Source organism: Mustela erminea, chromosome 4 (genome assembly GCF_009829155.1).
Source record: "Mustela erminea isolate mMusErm1 chromosome 4, mMusErm1.Pri, whole genome shotgun sequence".
In the NCBI taxonomy this organism is placed as follows: domain Eukaryota; kingdom Metazoa; phylum Chordata; class Mammalia; order Carnivora; family Mustelidae; genus Mustela; species Mustela erminea.
Window position 1 is genome coordinate 120,541,705 of NC_045617.1, and position 20,415 is coordinate 120,562,119.

The 20,415-nt window shown below is 35.5% G+C and overlaps 1 protein-coding gene across 10 annotated transcripts in view; it reads left to right on the forward strand.

Moving 5' to 3' along the window:
• Positions 1-20,415, forward strand: part of TSBP1 (testis expressed basic protein 1) — a 264,417-nt gene that overhangs the window by 37,451 nt on the left and 206,551 nt on the right. For all 10 annotated transcript variants that reach the window (XM_032340735.1, XM_032340740.1, XM_032340741.1 and 7 more), the window contains 2 exons: positions 206-226; positions 638-658. In XM_032340735.1, coding sequence (XP_032196626.1) covers positions 206-226; positions 638-658 — 42 coding nt within the window. The remainder of the gene's footprint in view (positions 1-205; positions 227-637; positions 659-20,415) is intronic.

A 20,415-nucleotide genomic window follows, 5' to 3' on the forward strand; every position in this document is an offset into this window, starting at 1 on the left:
CCCATTTAATCTTTGGAGTAAATTAACTCTTTTAAGGGCTAAGAAACCAAGGCCACATACTTGCCCAGGAGCACAGTTCACTGAACCATAGTTGGAACCAAGAGCCATGTGACTACCAAACTTCTTCCTCACACAAATATGCTTCCCTAGAAGGAAACTTGTTCTTTCAAATAATTACTCACTGATATCTATTTTTTTTTTTTAGGTGTGCCCCCGCCTCCCATAAGTAAGTATTCTGTTTCTCTACTATGGTTCTCAGTTCTTAAAGTCTCTTAAAGTTATTTGAGTTTCTCATTGCTCTCTTGCTTTCTTACTAAACAGCTTCCCCTACATTATAGATAATTTAAGAATACACTGATGAAAAGAAAAGAAGTAAAGTAGCATATGTCAACAAAAACAACAACAAAAAACCCCTGAAAAGTATAAATAATAGAGGTAGCCAAAATTTTGGAAAGAAAACAGGAAGTTCAAAGTAATGTTTAATTGGAGAAAGAATTTTGAGTGTTCCCTCAAAGTATGCTTTCTTCTTAGTCTACCCAGGTACTCCCCTCAGAGACACCAGGGGAAAATGTTAGATAATACTATGTTTACTCTATTTAAGAAAAATTACATGGCTTTCTTTTTGCTTATTTTTTAGTGATTTCACAGAGAACCTCAAGTAAGTTCTTTGCTTCTCAGCCTGTCAAATGTGAGATTTTCCCCAAGAAGATATATTCTATTCCTAAAGTGTACAAAAGATTGAGATTTGTGTTTCTCATATTTGTTTGCTTTCACATTACCCAAGTCTTCGAGATTAGACTTCCAGACAATCTTTTTGATCCATAACTACAAGAGTTCCCATTACTTCCATTCCTAACTCAATTTCCCAGGAAACAGCAACAGTGATTCATTATTTAAACCAGATCAAATACTCACAATGGTGATCTTTAACATAGAATTGATGAAACCACATTACACAGTATGTTCAAGTTTTCCATTATTCAAATCTGGTCCTCATATCTATGTTACAAAAGATTTTTATACAATACCAATATCCTTTGGGGTTCCTAAGATTGAAATTAAATTACATTCCTATTAATACCCAAAGTTCTGGTTAACACTTTAAAAATTCAGATGCTAGTGGAGCCCAGGAAGATAATACAAATGAGTAGGTGAAGCACATCACCTAGAAACAGTAAAAAGATCATGTATAGTCTAAAGAGGGTAGCTGCTGCTCAGGTCTAGCCAATTTCTCCATGCAAGAATATAGAAGTAGAGTTGTCAAAACATCTCACTTAATCCAGATTTTAGATAAAATTTCCTAATTTTTAAACCATGAATCTCTCTAACAGATTGCAAACTTGCTTATATAACCCTCTATTTCCATCTAAACACATTCTGATTGTATTTTATAATAGTAACTTTTGAACAATTGCAATAATGTTAAGACACAAGGATTAGTATCTTAGAAGGGAGAATTGGAACAGTTAACGTAGACATTCTACATTTTCTTTCTGAATCCTGAACAAGGAGACTAACCAGCTATGTAATCTTACTGCCAGATGAAATACTGAGTCAAAAGGGTCAATGGAGCAGACCCAAGGATGAGATTGGAAACCGCAGATGTTCATGTTTGGGAATAAGCCCTATAATTGGGAACAACTGAGTTTAGCAAAAGGCACTATTGGTTTTGCAGGTGGAAATTATAATCCAGAACCTAAAGTGAAGAATTTAGTGTCCTTTTCAGTGGAGGTACCAGAAAGGGTGGAAGGAGAGATTTTAAAATCTAAGATTCAAGAGATTGGGGGGAGATAAAAACATGCCAAAGGCACTAGAGAATACACCACTTTCTTTCTGGCTGGCTTGGTTTTGCCTGCTTTGTTTATTATTATTATTATTATTATTATTATTATTACACAGCTAAGCTTAAGCATAAATAAAGAGGGGCTGGAGGGTAGAATGATTTCAGAACCCAGAATGGTAAGAATTGGAATTGAGACTCCAGAGCAAAGCTGGGATCAGAAAATACCCTACATATCTGCCCTAGCCATGAAAACAAAGTCACCTGCACAGGACCAGACCTAATCGGCTCAGGGCTCAAAGCCCTGCTGGAAGTGTGCCATCCATGCTATACAGGATCCCAAGCCAAAACACTTGAGATCTGGTTTGGTGATGCGGCACCCTGTTAGCTAAGGCAATAAAAACCACAAAAACTCCCCACAAGAAGGGAACTGCAGTGGAATATCCACAGGATAAAACATGACCCACAAAGCTCATTCTCAAGGAATAAGAGACGCCAAAAATATATGAAATGCATGAAGAAACCCAGCACCAAAATGACATTTCACAAGCCCCAACAAATTGAAGAATTTCAACCCAAAGAAATACAGCTGTAGCAATCTGAAAGAAATAAGATAAACTTTAAATCTTCAGAGATACTAATGCATTTAACAAAAATATACTGGGTGCCTATTCTAGACATTTAGAATATAATAGTAGGGGAAAAGCCACTGCACTCAAGAAGTTAACAGTTTGAAATAAAAATAGAAAAATAATAACAAATTAACATATAATTACTTTCAGATAAATACCATGAAGAATTATAAGCAGAGTAACAGAAAAGCCTGGAGAAAGATGGTATATAGAAGGAAGAAAGAGTGTTTCAGGCAAAAGAACAAGGATGTAGGTTCTGCTGTAGGGATGCATATTCTAATGTAGATAGATGAAAAGAAAGATGGAGGATGGTAGAAGATGAGGTCAGAGAAACAGGCCACATATGTGAGGCCTTCAGTCCTTGGTAAAAAGTGGTAGATTTTTATTCCAGCCATAATGAGGGCCCACTAGTGGGTTTGAACAGGGAGTCATAATGTCGGCTTTATAATTTTATATCATCTCTCTGACTACTGTATGGAGAATTAACTGCCAGAGAGTGACAAGGTCAAGGAGCTCAAGAGAAGAAGCAGGAAGTCCAGTTAGTAGGACTGGAGTTAAAGAACCACCAGTTACATGTGAGGGTGACAAGAAGCATAGTGATCAGGGTGAAGGTGGGGAGAAGTCTCCACATTCCATGTATTTTTAGGGTACAACCAACAGAGTCTGCCATTACACTGAATGTGAGTTTAAACGGAAAATAACTAAAAGTAATTCTTGGGTTTGGGGCCAAAGCAACTGGAAAAATGGGACTACTTACTGATCTAGGTAAGATGGGAAGAAGGGCAGATTTAGAGGAGGCAATCGAGCTCAGTTTTGTACATGTTAAATTCAAGATGTCTTGAACATTTATGACTAGTTTATTAAAAAGTCTGCACTCAGTAGGCCATGGGCATGGTCTCTGACACATATCTCTTCCCTACCCATTAACATTTGGGGTAGAACCTATAATTTTTAGTCATTTTAAACTATTAAAAACCCTCAGGCCACTCCTCTTGAAATACTCATTTTAGCAATCAATCTTAGGCGCACTGACTCAGAACAGGGAAGAAGTACAGTCTCCTTCTCCTTTCCGTCCATCTCCTTTGATTATAGTTCCCACTGAGCTGAAGCTGGAAAGATGGGTTTCACTTAATTAGGTGTGCAATTTCCCTCCTCTGTTAGTTGCGGTCTTTCTTCTGAGGATATGAGACTGGATACCTTTCAATGTCATTTAGGTTAGGCACTCCAATGTCTTGTAGAATATGTGTTGAATTTTTTGAAGGAATCTGCAAGAACTTGCCCAATTCTGAGGACTCTGCTGCACAATCTCTGATGTGAGAGTATTGACTCCAGTATGGCCTATTCCAGAGCCCCTCAACTCCCTCTCCACAATATACCTCATAGTCTGTTACTACCATCACCAAATAGGTGTAAAGTTGAGTAAGATACCAACACAAAATCTCAAGTTTGGATTGCTATGTCTGTTTTGCTTTTTTTTTTCTTTCAAGATTTTATATTAATTTGAGTTAGTTAATACATAGTATAGTATTAGTTTAGTGATTCATCCCTTGCATACAACAGTGCTCATTATTTAATGTAATAAGTGCCCTCCTTAATGTCCATCACCCATTTACCTCATCCCCCAACTCACTTCCCCTCTAGCAGCCCTGAGTTTGTTCTCTATCATTAAGAGTCTCAGATACATACATATATAATATATATGTGATATATAATATATGTAATATATTTGATACATACATATATAAATCTACATATTTATATATCACACGTTTTTTAAAATTTGGATTTTACAAACTTAATATATAGTGCAATATTGATTTCTGGAGTAGAATCCAGGTGATTCATCACTTACAACACCCAATGCTCATCATAACAAATGCCCTCCTTAATACCCATCACCCATCTACCCACCCCAACCAACTCCCTCCATCAACCTTCAGTTTGTTCTCTGTCATGTCTTGTCTCTTATGGCTTGTTTACCTTTCTCCTTTTTTTCTTTACCCCCTTCCCATATGTTCATCTATTTTCTTTCTTAAATTCCACATATACACAAGATCATATGATATTTGTCTGACTTAGTTCACTTAGCGTAATATATTCTAGCTCAATCCATGTTCTTGCAAATGGCAAGATTTGATTCTTTTTGATGACTGAGTAATATTCCAGTATGTGTGTGTGTGTCTCTTGTATTTTTTTTATCCACTCATCAGTTGATGGACATTTGCGCTTTCTCCATGGTTTGACTTTGTTGATAATGCTGCTATAACATCAGAGTGCACGTATCCCTTCAAATCTGTATTTTTATACCCTTTGAATAAATTCCTAGCAGTGAAATTGTTAGATCATATGATAGTTCTGTTTTAACATTTTGAGGAAACTCCATACTGTTTTCCAGAATGGCTGTGCCAGGTTGCATCCCCACCAACAATGCAAGAAGGTTCCCTTTTTCCACATCCTCACCAATGCCTGTTATTTCTTGTATTGTTAATTATAGCCATCCTGACAGGTACGAGGTGGTACCTCATTGTGGTTTTGATTTGTATTTCCCTGAAAATGAGTGATTCTGAGCATCTTTTCACATGTCTATTAACTATCTGGATTTTTTGGGGGGTGTGTGGGGGAGTGTCATTCATATCTTATGCCCATTTATTAACTGGATTGTTTGGTTTTTAGGTGTTGAGTTTTATAAGTTCTTTGCAGATTTTGGATACTAACCCTTTACTCAGATACGCCATTTTCAAGTATCTTCTTCCATTCTGTAGGCTGACTTTTAGTTTTGTTAATTGTTTCCTTTGCTGCACAGAAGCTTTTTACCCTGATTAAACCCCAATAGTTCATTTTTGGTTTTGTTTCCCTTGCCTGTGGTGACATGTCTGGGAAGAATTTGCTATGGCTGAGGTCAAAGAGGTTTCTACCTGTGTTCTTCTCGATGACTTCAATTATTTCTTGTCTCACAGGTATTTCATCCATTTTGAACTTATTTTTGTGTATAGTGTCAAAAGTGGTCCAGTTTCATTCTTCTACATGTCTGGCTTTCTCAACACCATTTGTTGAAGAGACCCCCCCCCCCACCCACAGTGGATATTCTTCCTGGCTTTGACAAAGATTAGTTAACCATTTAGTTGTGGGTCCATTACTGGGTTCTCTGTTCTATTCCATTGAACTATGTATCTGTAGAGTATCATACTGTCTTGCTTTGTAATAAAGCTTGAAGTCCAGAATGATTATGTCTCCAGTTTTGTTTTCTATTTCAGAATTGTTTTGGCTATTCAGGGTCTTTTGCAGTTCCATACAAATTTAAGGATTGTTTGCTCTAACTCTGTGAAAAATTCTGGTGGCATTTTGATAAAACTGCATTAAATACATAGATTCACTTTGGTAGTAAAGACATTTTTTTTAATTTTTTATTTTTTATAAACATATATTTTTATCCCCAGGGGTACATGTCTGTGAATCACCAGGTTTACACACTTCACAGCACTCACCAAAGCACATACCCTCCCCAATGTCCATAAGCCCACCCCCTTCTCCCAATCCCCCTCCCCGCAGCAACCCTCAGTTTGTTTTGTGAGATTAAGAGTCACTTATGGTTTGTCTCCCTCCCAATCCCATCTTGTTTCATTTATTCTTCTCCTACCCACTTAAGCCCCCATGTTGCATCACCACTTCCCCATATCAGGGAGATCATATGATAGTTGTCTTTCTCTGCTTGACTTACTTCACTAAGCATCCATCCATGTTGTCGCAAATGGCAAGATTTCATTTCTTTTGATGGCTGCATAGTATTCCATTGTGTATATATACCACATCTTCTTGATCCATTCATCTGTTGATGGACATCTAGGTTCTTTCCATAGTTTGATACAAACGTAGTGATCCAAAGGGGCACATGCACCCGAATGTTTATAGCAGCAATGTCCACAATAGTAAAGACATTTTTAACAATGTTTGTTCTTCCGATCCATGAGCATGGGATGCTTTCCAAATTCTTTGCAACCTCTTCAATTTCTTTTATAAGTGTTTTATAATGTTCAGAGTATAGGTCTTTTACATCTTTAGTTAAATTTATTTCTAGATATCTTTGTTTTGATATAATTGCAAATGGGATCAATTCCTTGATTTTTTTTTTCTGCTGCTTTGTTTGCTGTATAGAAATGCAACAGAATTCTGCACATTGATTTTATATTCTGTGACTTTGCTGAATTCATGTATGAGTTTCAGGAATTCTTTGGTGGTGTCCATCAGGTTTTCTATGTAGAGTATCATGCTGTCAACAAATATTAAGTTTGACTTCTTCCTTACCAATTTGGATGCCTCCTTTTTCTTTCTGTCATCTGATTGCTGAGGATAAGACTTCCAGTACTATGTTGAATAACAGTGGTGAAAGTGGACATCCCTATCATGTTCCTGACCTTAGGGGAAAAGTTCTCAGTTCTTCCCCATTGATGTTGATAACAGCTGTGTGTCTTTCATATAATAGCCTTTATGATGTTGAGACAGTTCCTTCAGTTCTTCCTTTCTTGAGGGTTTTTATCAAGAAAGGATACTGTATTTTTGTCAAATGCTTTTTCTGCATCTATTGAGAGGATTATATAATGCTTATCCTTCCTTTTATTAATGTGGTACATCATACTGATCAATTTGCAGACGTTGAACCACCCCTGCAGGTGTAAAACTTGTAGTAAAACTTACTTGGTTGAGGTGAATTATCATTTTAATATACAGTTGGATTCAATTGGCCAGCATCTTGTTGACAATTTTTGCTTCCATTTTCATGAGAGATATTTGTCTATATTCTCCTTTTTAGTGGGGTCCTTGTCAGTTTTGAAATTATGGTAATGATGACTTTATAGAATGAGTTTGGGAATTTTCCTTACATTTCTATCTTTGGAAAGAGTTTCAAAATAATAGGTATTAACTCTTCCTTAAATGTTTGTAATAATTCTGCTAGGAAGCCATCCAGCCCTGGGTTCTTGTTTGTTGGGAAATTTTTATTACCACTCCAATTTCTTTGCTAGTTATTGGACTGTTCAGATTTTCTATTTCTTCCTGATTCAGTTTTGGTCATTTATATGTTTCTAGGAATGTATCCACTTCTTCCAGATTGCCTAATCAGTTGACATATAATTGCTTATAATATTCCCTTATACTTGTTTATATTTCTGCGGTGTTGGTTGTGATCTCTCCTCTTTCATTTATAATTTTATTTAGTTAGGTCCTTTCTCTCTTTTTTTCCCATAAATCTGGCTAGGGGGTTATCAATTCTGTCAATTCTTTCAAATAACCAACTCTTAGTTTCATTCATCTATTCTACTTTTTTTTTTTTAAATTCTATATCCTTTATTTCTGCTCTAACCTTTATTATTTCCCTTCTCCTGCTAGATTTAGATTTTATTTGCTGCTCTTTTCCCAGTTTCTTTACGTTGAAGGTTTGGTGATTTATATGAGGGCTTTCTTGCTTCTTGAGAAAAGTCTGTATTGCTATATACTTCCCTCTTAGGACTGCCTTTGCTGTCTCCCAAATGTTTTGAACTGTGGTGTTTTCATTTTCATTTGCTTCCATATATTTTTAAAATTCTTTAATTTCCTCATTAACCCATTCTTACTTTAGTAGAATGTTCTTTAAACTCCATGTATTTGTGGTTTATCCAGACTTTTCTTGTGGTTGACTTCAAGTTTCATAGAACTGTAGTCTGAAAATATGCATGGTATGATCTCAATCTTTTTTGCATTCGTTGAGGCCCAATTTGTGACCCAGAATGTGATCTATTCTAGAGAATGTTCCATGTGCACTTGAAAATAATGTGAATTCTGTTGCTTTAAGATGCTCTGAATATACCTGTCAAGCCCAACAATGTGATCCAGTGTGCCATTCAAAGTCCTTTTTCCTTGTTCCTCTCCTGCGTGGATGATCTGTCCATTGTTGTGAATGAGGTGGTAAGGTCTCCAACTAGTACTCTGTTTTGTCAATGACTTTCCTTAGCTTTGCTATTAATTGATTTATATATTTTTCTGCCCCCAACTTAGGAGCATAAATATTCACAATTGTTAGATATTCTTGTTAGATAGACCCCCTTTTCTATGCTATAGTGCCCTTCTTCATCTCTTATTACAGTTTTTGGTTGAAGCTCTAGTTTGTCTGATAAAATGGCTACAATACCCACTCACTCCTTGTGAAGCTCAAGCATCCTTGCTGCAAAGGAAAGGAAAGGAAGACCTGTTGCTCCATTGCACCCTTGCCACTCTGCACTGTTTCCTCTTCCCAATTTTCTTTTCCTAATGCTTAAATAGTCACAAAACAAATCAACAAATCTACTATGAAGGCATACACCCAAGGGAAAGTTGCCACATATCCTTTCCCACAGACATCCCAATCTTTGTAAGGAAATCTCTTGAATTCCTTCTCATTTGCTTTCAGAAAGGATATCACTATCCCTTCCTCCCCCACAACACTGTTCCTTGTCAACTACTCACAACTTTGAAGATTTATTTAAATCTCCATTCTCGTACAGTTGTCTTCTTATTTAGACTTAAAAGGAAAGTGACATTTGGTACAGGAGAACTAATTTAGATGCCACTTGTTAAGGCCTGAGAGAAGCACCTGTGCCTTGCAACAACTCCAGGAATCCCTTCCCATTGTGTTCGGTAGCATAGACTTCGCAACTATGCCAATCTCTTCATGAGGGCTTGTCTCACTTCAGCTGGGTCAGGAGGGACATGGGAGATTATAAACTATTTTCCTCAAATTTTTGATGCTAGTTGTTAATTTGAGGATAATAGGAAAACTCTCCCTCAACCTACTGTTCCCATCCAAGCATATACTCTGTATCAAAAAACAATTGAATATTTGAATCTGAAGCTACCAGGAGAGGCCAGGTAAAGCATAAATTTGACAGTGATTAGCACATAGTTAACACTTAAAACCACTGAACTAAATTAGATCACCAAAGGTGATCTAAGGATTGAGCTCAAGAACATCAATTTTAGAGGTTGGGAAAAAGAGACATATCTGGCAAAGAATATGCCAAAATATAGGAATATAAATATCTGGTATATAAAGTATGTAAGAAGAAAATGAAAACAGGGTGGATATGTCATAGAACTCAGAGTATTTCAAGATAGAAAGGATGAAATGAATGAATGACTACATCAAGAACTGCTGAGAAATAAAATTTTGGACTGGGAACTGATCACTGAATTTTATAAAACAGAAGTAATCAGTAACCCCTGATAGAGTAGATCGGAACAAAAGCCTAATTGGAGGGGTTAAGGAGATAATTTTCATTCTCATAGAAAATTTCCACTTTCAAACAAAGAGCAGATGATACAGCATATAGCATAGAAACAAGATAGCAAAACACCGAAGAGGAACCAAAGGCTGGAGTTTTGATAAGTCTTGGCTTCCCTAGCGGGAAATAAAAGAAAGACTATCCATTAGGACATATATATTTTAAAGATATTTTGGAAAAAGAAGAGGTAGATATAAATAACAAAGCCGAAATCTTAGAAATAAAAAAAACTGTTACTGAAGATGAAACAATAGATAATTAAACAATATATTAATATTTATAGTTATGTAAGTATATAGTTATTTCAGTAACAGGTATTACACTAATCACATTTTAAAAGAGCAAACTAGAAGCTAGAACTGAGGAACTCTCTCAGAAGAGTACACAGAGATGAAGAAAAATATGAAAGAAAAGAACCATGCTTGCATAGAATAAGAAGGTCAAGTATAACATGAATTTAGAGAATGCAGAGAACAAGTACCAAGTAATATTTTTAAGAAATAGTAATTAATAACATTTGAGAAGAAAACAGATTTAAATCCTCAGATCAAAAATGCTGAGTGCTAGAAGTAGACAACTTTAAAATAGACACACACACACACACACACACACACACACACACACACACACAGGACTTATCATAGTAAACTGACAGAGATTAAAAAAAATAATAATAAAAACAACCAGAGAAGCAGAATTAATCTACCAGAAGTCATTTTAATGTTAACTTCTCATTAGCAATACTATATTCCAGAAGACAGCAAAACAATGTCATCAGTAAACTGAAAGAAAATTACTGTAAACCCATATGATACAATGAGTCAAATTATCAGTTATGAGTGAAGATGAACTGAAATCTTATACTTCTATATATTCAAGAAGCTCACTAACCTCAGTGAAAGATTTGCTGAGGAGACATACTTTAGTGAAAATAAAACTTAAAAAGGAGTTAGAAGCAAAACATATATATAATATATATATTATATACATATTATATATATGAAATTAAGCTAACAAAACACAATGTTAAATCCAAAATGTTGACTATAAAGAAGAAAAAGAACAAAAAGAAAAGGAAACAAGAAGAGGAGAAGGAACTGAAGGAGGAGAAATTTACTAGTATGTTTTAAAATGAGTAGATCTCAAGAAAAAATAACAGAGAAGCAAGGTCAGTGATTACATATGAAGATAATTTGTCAGAAGTATTGCTTAACATTAAACTTTGTTTAAATTGAAGATTAAGCTACAAAAAAATCTACTACTAATACAATAGAAATGCAACATACACCTTCTGAACCTATAGGGTAAAATTAAAGGAACCTGGTAAAACAAAACTTGGTTAAGTTAAAAAAAAAAAAAAGAACCCTTCAAAAGAGGAAAGAAAACAAAAACAAGTTTTTTTGTTTTTGTTTTTTTAAATGAGGTGACAGGAAAATATTTATAAATATAATAAATAAAGTAAATTGAATAAACATTTAACATGGAATCACAAAAGACCCTGAAGAGCCAAATCAATCTTAGGAAAGAAGAACAAACTTAGAGGCATCATATTTCCTGATTTCAAACTATATTACAAAACTCTATAGCAATCAAAACAGTATGATATTGGCATAAAAAGAGAAACACGTATCAGTGGGACAGAACAGGGAGCTCAAAAGTAAACCCAAGTATATTTGGTCAATTTAAACAAAGGAGCAAAGAATATACAATGGGGGAAAGGACAGGTTTTTTAAATAAATGGTGTTGGGAAAACTGGATAAAACACATGCGAAAGAATGAACCTGGACCAATACTTACAACCATTTACAAAAATCCATTCAAATGGATCAAGGAATTAAATTTAAGACCCCAAGCCATAAAACTCCTAAAGGAAAACATTGGTTTCTGACATTGGTCTTTGCAATGAACTTTTTGGATTTGACACCAAAGCCAAGGCAAGAAAAGCAAAAATAAATAAGTGAGAGTATATAAAACTTAAAAGCTTCTATATACCAGAGGGAACATTCAACAAAATAAAAAGATAACCTACCAAACAGGAGAAAATATTTGCTAATCATATATATAATAAGGGGTTATATCCAAAGTATATAAGAAAACATACAACTCAATAATGAAAAAATAAAGCTTGATTTAAAAATGGACAGAGAAACAGAATAGACTTTTTTTTTTTTTTCCGAGAATGACATCTAAATGAGTGGGAGGTTCATGAAAAGGTGTTTAATATAACTCATCAGGGAAATGCAAACCAAAATCACGAGATGTCATTTCACACTGGTTAGAAGGGCTACTATGAAAAAATACAAGAGAAAGCAAATGTTGGCAATGATATGGAGAAAAGGGAATCCTGTGTGTTGTGGGGGGCAAATAAATTGGTTGAGCCACTATGGAAAAAGTATAAAGTTTTCTGAAAAAAATAAAAATAAAACTATGGTATAATCTAGTAAGCCCATCTAAGAATAACTCCAAAGGAATGAAAATAGGGTATCAAAGAACTATCTGTACTTTCATGTTCACTGTAGCATTACAACAGAGGAACGGATAAAGAAGATATTGTGTGTGTGTACACACACACATACACACACAATAGAATATTATTCAGTCATGAGACAGAGGGAAATTCTGTTGTTTGTTACGACATTAATGGACCTTGAGGACATTATACTAAGTGAAATAAGACTGAGAAAGACAAATACTGTGTGGTATCACTTATATCTGAAATCTTAAAAAGAAAAATCAAACTCATAGAAAGAGAGAGCAGAAAAGTGGTTGCCAGGAGTTGAGGAGTGGGGAAGATATGGAAAGTTTGGTAAAAGGATATATACTTTTATCTATAAAATGAATAAACTCTGAAGACCTAATGTAGAACATGGCTACTATAGTTGATAATACTGCACTATATAATTGAAATTGTATAAATGAAATTTTCTGAGAGTAGAACTTAAATATTCTTGCAAAAATTATATATATAATGAGGTGATAGATGTGTTACTTAACTAGATGGGAAGAAATCTTACACAACAAATTTGTGTATCAAATCATCACAATGTATACTTTAATTATCTTACAGTTTTACTTGTCAGTTATACCTCAAAAAGCTGAAAGAATAAAAAAGAAAAAACACCAAAAGTAGAAGAAATTAATAAAATTAAAATTAAACATTAAAAAATAATCTTTTTTTATTTTGTTGAAAAAATTTTAATAGAAAAAAGGAAAAACACTAATGTAGGAATAAAAAAGGAACTTACTTATCAATACAATAAAAATTTCTAGCATCATGAAAGCAGGCACTAAACTAAAAGAATACATTAAAAACAAATACTAATTTTTTGAAAAATATGTGAATTATCAAAACTGACTCAAGAAGAAATAAAATCCAAATATTGTCGATATTTATAAAATAAAATGAAAAGTGAGTCAGAAAAACCCTCTCACTTTAAAAGCCCCAGGAGTGCCTGGGTGGCTCAGCTGGTTAATTGTAGACTTCAGCTCAGGTCACTTCTGCTCAGGTCATGATCCCAGGCTCCTGGGATCGAGCCCCGCATTAGGCTCCCTGCTCAGCAGGGAGTCTGCTTCTTCCTCTTCTTCTACGCCTCTCTCCACTCATGTTCTCTCTGTCTCCCTCTCTTTCAAATAAATAAATCTTAAAAAAAAAGTCCCAGACAAGATGGTTTTGCCAAATTTTCAAAAAACAGATAATTCTTGTATTTAGAACTCTGTCAAAGAATAGAAAAGAAATGGAATCTACTTGAACTCATTTTATGACGTTGTAATTCCTTGATTGCAAGTCAAGGCAAAAATTGTACAAGAAAAAAATGCATAGTGTCACCTGGGACTGGGGGGCTTAGTCAGTTAAGCCACTGCCTTCTGCTCAGATCATCATCCCAGAGTTCCAGCTGAGCCCTGCACTGGGTTCCCTGCTCAGTGGGAAGTCTGCTTCCCTCTCTGCCCCTCACTCAGCCTGTGCTCTCTCTCTCATTCTTTCTCTCTCTCAAATAAATAAATAAACATATCTTTTAAAAAATGCATAGACATATTTTACTTAGAAACACAGATACAAAATTCCTAAACAAATAGTGCAATGATATACTGATCATAAACACAGTGATACTATATTTATTTTTAATGCCTCATAACCTTGATAGAAATTATTTTAAAGACTATCAATAAATTTGCTAAATTCATAGATAAAAGGAGAAAAATGTATGATCATTTAAAAAAATGAAGAAAACTTATTTTATAAGATTCAAGACAGAATTCTAACCAAAACTCTTATTAGCAAGAAATTAAAAACTCAAAAGGGGATAAATAAGAACTTCTTTATTCTAATAAAAGATTTATTCCTTTATCTTTCTTAAGAATTCTAAAAAACATTTTAGAACCATTGCCACTCAAGTCAAAATCAAGAACAATATTACTAGTACTAATTAATGCCAGCCTGTGCAATAAAACAAAAAAGATATAAAGACAAAGAAAAGGAAGAATTTTGTCATTACTCTCAGACTATGATTATTTGCATAAAAGACTATGAAACATGAACAAACTGCTAATTCTTAATACAAAGGCAGCAAAGTTGCTAGATACAAAAGCAAACAGAACTTAAAACATTCTTATGTCAGCAATAACATTTTAGAAAATATAATTTGAAAATAAAATTATACCATTCACTAAAGAAACAAAATTTACAACTCTCCTAAGAATAAACCTCCAAAAAATGTGTTGTCTTATATATAGAGAAATCAAATGGAACACCTTATTTTTACCTAGCCATTTTCTCTGAGCACTTGTTATTACAGAAGATGGAGAAACTTGTATCCTGAAATAAACTGAGAGAGAATATAAGGAGATTAGATAGGTAGGGTAAGAGAAAGGAGAAGAAGTAAGGAGGAAGAAGGGATGGGTGGGAAGGAAGACAGGTTAGCCATCTAACCAGTATTGTCTACTGTTAAATAGATCAATAGTTCAGTTTAGCACCAGGCCTTCAAGCCCATTTGCTCTTCTATATTGTTGACTCCCTGATGGAATAATTTCAGTGACGACTTTTACAATGTTGATGTAGACACAGTGACTACTGTCAATATATAATTATAATGCAGAATTCATCTATTTACTAATGATAATAATGAGCAAACTGATTATAACTTTGTAGATTTTTCCCCTTATATTCCTGCTATGTCTTTTACTCTGTGAGCCAGTTCTGAATCATGACAACTTAGAGAGAGGGCATAAAAAAGAAAGAAAAATGTTTCTTGGTATTCACTTTGCATTCAGTTTTTGAGAATACCATTAAAAAACATAATATAAGACCTGAATAAATACATAAACCATTTTCAAAGATAGGAAAATTCAACAACAATATAAATGTTAATCCTTCCCCCAGCCAATTTATAATTCAATAAAATTCAAGTAAAAATCCCCAACAGGAATTTTTGTGGATTTTGACAAATCAATTCTATATATACAAAAAAGAAAGAACAACCCAAGAATAAATAACATATTTGTAAACATCAAGTTCCCAAGAGGGAAGGCTCACCAAATTATCAAATCAATCATTTGATTATCAAGTCATTTTAAAAAGAATACTGATTGAATGCATATGGTCATAGCACAGGAATAAACTAATCACTGAGGGTATGTTAACCAGTGGAGTAAATGGGAGTGGCATCAGCAAAATGGCAACAACAAAGTTTCTAGCACTTGCCTGATCCATAACCACCAATTTGAACAACTATCCATGTATGATAATACCTTCACAAGAGCCAAGGATTCCAGATGAGGGACTACAGAACCTGTGTAAAGCAAAGAAATAAGAAAATATCCACTGAGGAAGGTAGGAGAAATAGAGTCACATTATTTCTATCACCCCTTTTCCATGCACAAGTGGCCCAGCACAGAGGGAGACACCTTTGGGAAGAGAGACCTCAGCTCACACTGGCATGTATTGGCCAACTCCTATGGCATCAGGCGCCTAATGAATTCCCATGGATCAGACTCCCCAACATATCCCAGTACTGGTGGGCTCCTGTGACATAAGGCTCCAGGATAACCTTATCACCAGGCCATTACTCCTCAGTCCTAGCTGCCACACCCATTCCCATGAAGCCAGACTCCAGGATCATCCCTATATTAGACCAACCTCCATGGGCTGAGATGCTGGACACACCTCAGTGATTAACAACACCTGGTGGGCAGCTGTGGACACAGGATCTAAGTCTGCCTATGCTGATTCAGGGCTCAATCCCTTCACCACAGACTTAAGGACCAGGCCCAGCACAATGAATCCAGGCTTCAGGCTTGACCCACAGACCCATGTACCAGGCTGGTCTCCATATACACCAAAATAAGCCTACCTACCTGCTGATCCGGGAATCAGACCTTCTTTCCCAAACACTCTAGTAGCAAACCTGCACACGGCACTACAAGAGGGCCTATTCATAATCTCTTAATGACCCGAACGGTAGACTTTTGCCTGCCAAATCCAGTCAGTAAAGACTGGAAATGGTGCCTACTCCCTCAAACACATAGACACCACCACAAGGCCACAGCCATCATGAATAATCAAGAAAATATAACTCTATCAAAGGAAACTAATAAAAAATCCAATGACTGACCCTAAAGAAATGAAGATTTATAGATTATTTGACAAAATATTCAGAATGACTCATCACTTTTTTTTTTCTCTGTGGTTGAGTCTTTCATGGAACCTCTCTATTGAATTCTTTAGTTCAATGTTTTCTTCAGCTCTAAGATTCGTTTTTTTAATGGTTTCTATTTCTTTGTTGAATTTCTCATTTTGTTTATGCATTCTTTCCCTAATTTCATTTAGTTGTCTATTTTACAGTTCTCTAAATAGTGAACTAGAAGACAAGTTATTTGAAATCATCTAGTCAGAGGAGCAAAAAAGGAAAGAATGAAAAAGAGTAGAAGAAAGCCCACGTGAATTATGGAACACAAGTAAAAGAAACAATCTTCACATTCTTGGAGTCCCAGAAAAAGAGGGGGAAAGGAATAGAAAGCTTATTTAAAGTAATAATGACAAGAAATTTCTCAATCTGGGAAGAAATTTGGAAATCCAAATTCTTGAAGCTAGTGAATCATCTCAAAATTTCCACCCAAAACGCTTTTGTCCAAGCACATTAATTACACTATCTAAAAGCAAAGACTAAGAATTTTAAAAGCAGCAAGAGGAAAAAGTGCTGTACATCACTCAGCATCAGGAAGATACAAAGCAAAACCACGATGAGATACCACCTCACACCAGTCAGAATGGCTAAAATTAACAAGTTAGGAAATGACAGATGTTGGCGAGCATGCAGAAAAGGGGAACCCTCCAACCTGTTGGTGAGAATGCAAGCTGGTGAAGCCACTCTGGAAAACAACATGGAAGTTCCTCAAAAAGTTGAAAATAGAGCTACCCTATGACCCAGCAATCACACTATTGGGTATTTACCCTAAAGATACAAATGTAGTGATCCAAAGGGGCAAATGCAACCGAATGTTTATAGTAGCAATGTCCACAATAGCCAAATTATGGAAAGAACCTAGATGTCCATCAACAGATCAATTGATAAAGAAGATGTGGGGGGTGTGTGTGTGTGTGTGTGTGTGTGTGTGTGTGTATCTATGTATATATACATAGGGTATATACTAAAGGGTATTATGGTAAGCAAAATAAGTCAATCAGAGAAAGATAATTATCATATGATCTCTTTGATATGAAGAATTTGAGAGGCAGGCAGGGGTTGTTGGGGGTAGGGAAGGAAAAAGTAAAATAAGATGGGATGGGATCAGGAGGAAGACAAACCATAAGAGTCTCTTAATCTCACAAAACAAACTGAGGATTTCTGGGGAGTATGGGGGTAGGGAGAGGGGCTGGGTTACGGACATAGGGGAGGGTATGTGCTTTGGTGAGTGCTGTGAAGTGTGTAAACCTGGCGATTCACAGACCTGTACCCCTGCGGATAAAAATACATGTTTATAAAAAAAATAAATGAATAAACAAAAAACAAATCCAAAAAAAAAAAAAAGAAATGAAACAAATGCCATTACAATTGAAATCTTTTTTTTTTTAAGATTTAATTTATTTATTTATTTTACAGAGAGATCAGGCAGAGAGAGAGGAGGAAGCAGGCTCCCCCCTGAGCAGAGAGCCCAATGTGGGGCTTGATCCCAGGACCCTGGGATCATGATCTGAGCTGAAGGCAGAGGCTTTGACCCTCTGAACCACCCAGGTGCCCCTTTTACAAGTGAAACCTATGGAAACACAGAAGATCATAAGACTACTATGAACACTTATATGCTAGCAGCTGGATAACCTAGAAGAGAAGGATAAATTACCAGGAACGTACAATTTACCAGGACTGAATCAGGAAATAATAAAATTTGAACTGACCAGTAATGTGTAAGGAAATTATAGTAATAATCAAAACCTCCCAACAACAAAATGCCCAACAGCAGACAGTTTTACCGGTGAATTACCTCAAACACATAGAAAGAAGTGACACTAGTCTCTGCCAAGTTCTTCCCCAAAAAATGAAGTGGAGGAACACTTACAAATTTTATGAGGCCAACATTAACCTTGTGATAAAGACAAATAAAGACATTACAATAAAGAAAATTACAAACCAATAGTCCTGAGGAATAAAGATGCAAAAAAGTCTAAACAAAATACTAGTATAAATATCACATTTACATGATCATACACAATGATAAAGTGGGATTTATGCCTGGATGGCTCAATACATGCAAATCAAAAACGTGCTACATCGCATTAGTAGAACAGAAGATAAAAATCATATGATCATATCAATATATGCAAAAAAAAGCATCTGACAAAATTCACTATCTTTTCATGATAAAAATTCTCAACAAATTAGATGTAGAAGAAATATGCCTCAATATAATAAAGCCCATATATAAAGAACCCACAGCAAACATCACACTCTATAGCAAAAGTTGAAAGCTTTTCCTTAATATGAGACAAGGCAAGGGTGCCCACTCTCACCGTCCTAGTCAATATAGTATTGAAGTCCTGTCCAGAGAAGTTAGTTAAGGAGAAGAAATTAAAGGCATTCAGATTGGAAAGGAAGAAACAAAGCTTTCTCTGCACTCTCTGCATGCATGTGATATAATTTTATATACACAAATCTTTAAAGATTCTACCAAAATCTGTTAGAACTAACCAATTCAGTACTTGCTGGACACAAAATACACACAAAAAATCAATTGCATTTCTATACACTAGCAATGAAACATCTGAAAAAAATGAAGAAATCCCATTAACAATAGCATCAAAAACAATGAAATACTTAGAAATAAATTTAACGAAGAATGTGAAAGATCTGAACACTGAAAAGTACAGGGAAGTCATGAAGAAACTTGAAGACAAAAATAGGGGTGCCTGGGTGGCTCAGTTGGTTAAGCGTCCACCTTTGGCTCAGGTCTTGATTTCAGGGTCCTGAGATCTAGCCCTGGGTCAGGTTCCCTGCTCAGCAAAGAGTCTGCTTCTCCCAGTCCCTCTGCTATCCTCCCACTTGTGCTCTCTCCCTCTTTCAAAAATAAATACAATCTTTAAAAAAAAATGAAGAAGACACAAATAAATAGAAAGATATTCCATGGATTGGAAGAATTAATACTGTTTAAAGTCTGTACTACCCAACGCCGTCTGGAGAGTTGGAATTCCTATCAAATTCCCATTGTTCATAGAAACAGAAAACACAATTCTAAAATGTGTGTGGTACCAAAAAGACGCTGAATAACCAGTCATCCCAAGGAACAAAAACAAAGCTGGAGGCATCACATCACATCTAGGCTATTACAAAGCTATAGTAATCAAAATAGTATGTCAGTGGCATTAAACAGACACAGAGACCAATGGAATAGAACTGAGAGCCCAAAAATAAACCCATTCATAGACAGTCAAGTAACATTTGACAGCAGACCCAAGAATATTCTATGGGAAAAGGATAGTATCTTCACTAAACGATGCTGGGGAAAAAATATTCACATGCAAAAGAATGAAATTAGACTCCTATCTTATTCCACTCACAAAAATAAACTCAAAATGGACAAGACTGAAAACTGTAAAATTCTTAAGAAAAGCTAAAGGGAATAACTCCTTAACATCGGACAAAATAGTAAGATGGAACTACACCAAACTAAAAGGCTACTGTATAGAAAAAAAAAAAAAAAAAGAACTGCAAAATGAAAAGGCAATTTATGGAATTAGAAAAAAAAATAGCTGCAAAATGCCCTACTTGATAAGGAGTCGTTTTATACATATATCCCATATGTTATACATATGGAACTCATCAACTCAATAGCAAAATACCTGATTTAAAAATGAGTATCAGGGGCACCTGGGTGGCTCAGTGGGTTAAGCCTCTGCCTTTGGCTCAGGTCATGATCCCAGGGTCCTGGGATCGAGCTCTGCTCAGCAGGGAGCCTGCTACCTCCTCTTTCTCTGCCTACTGCTCTGCCTATTTGTGTTCTCTCTATCAAATAAATAAAATATTTTAAAAAAATAAGCAGCAGAAGTTGGGAAAAAATCAGTGTGATAAAATCAAGAACCCAGAGACAGACCCTTATATAGGAGAATAGATTTATGACTCAGATAAGGGGGCTTTCTTTTAAAATACTGAGAAAACATGGGATGCCTGGGTGGCTCAGTTGGTTAAGCCACTGCCTTCAGCTCAGGTCATGATCCCAGCATCCTGGG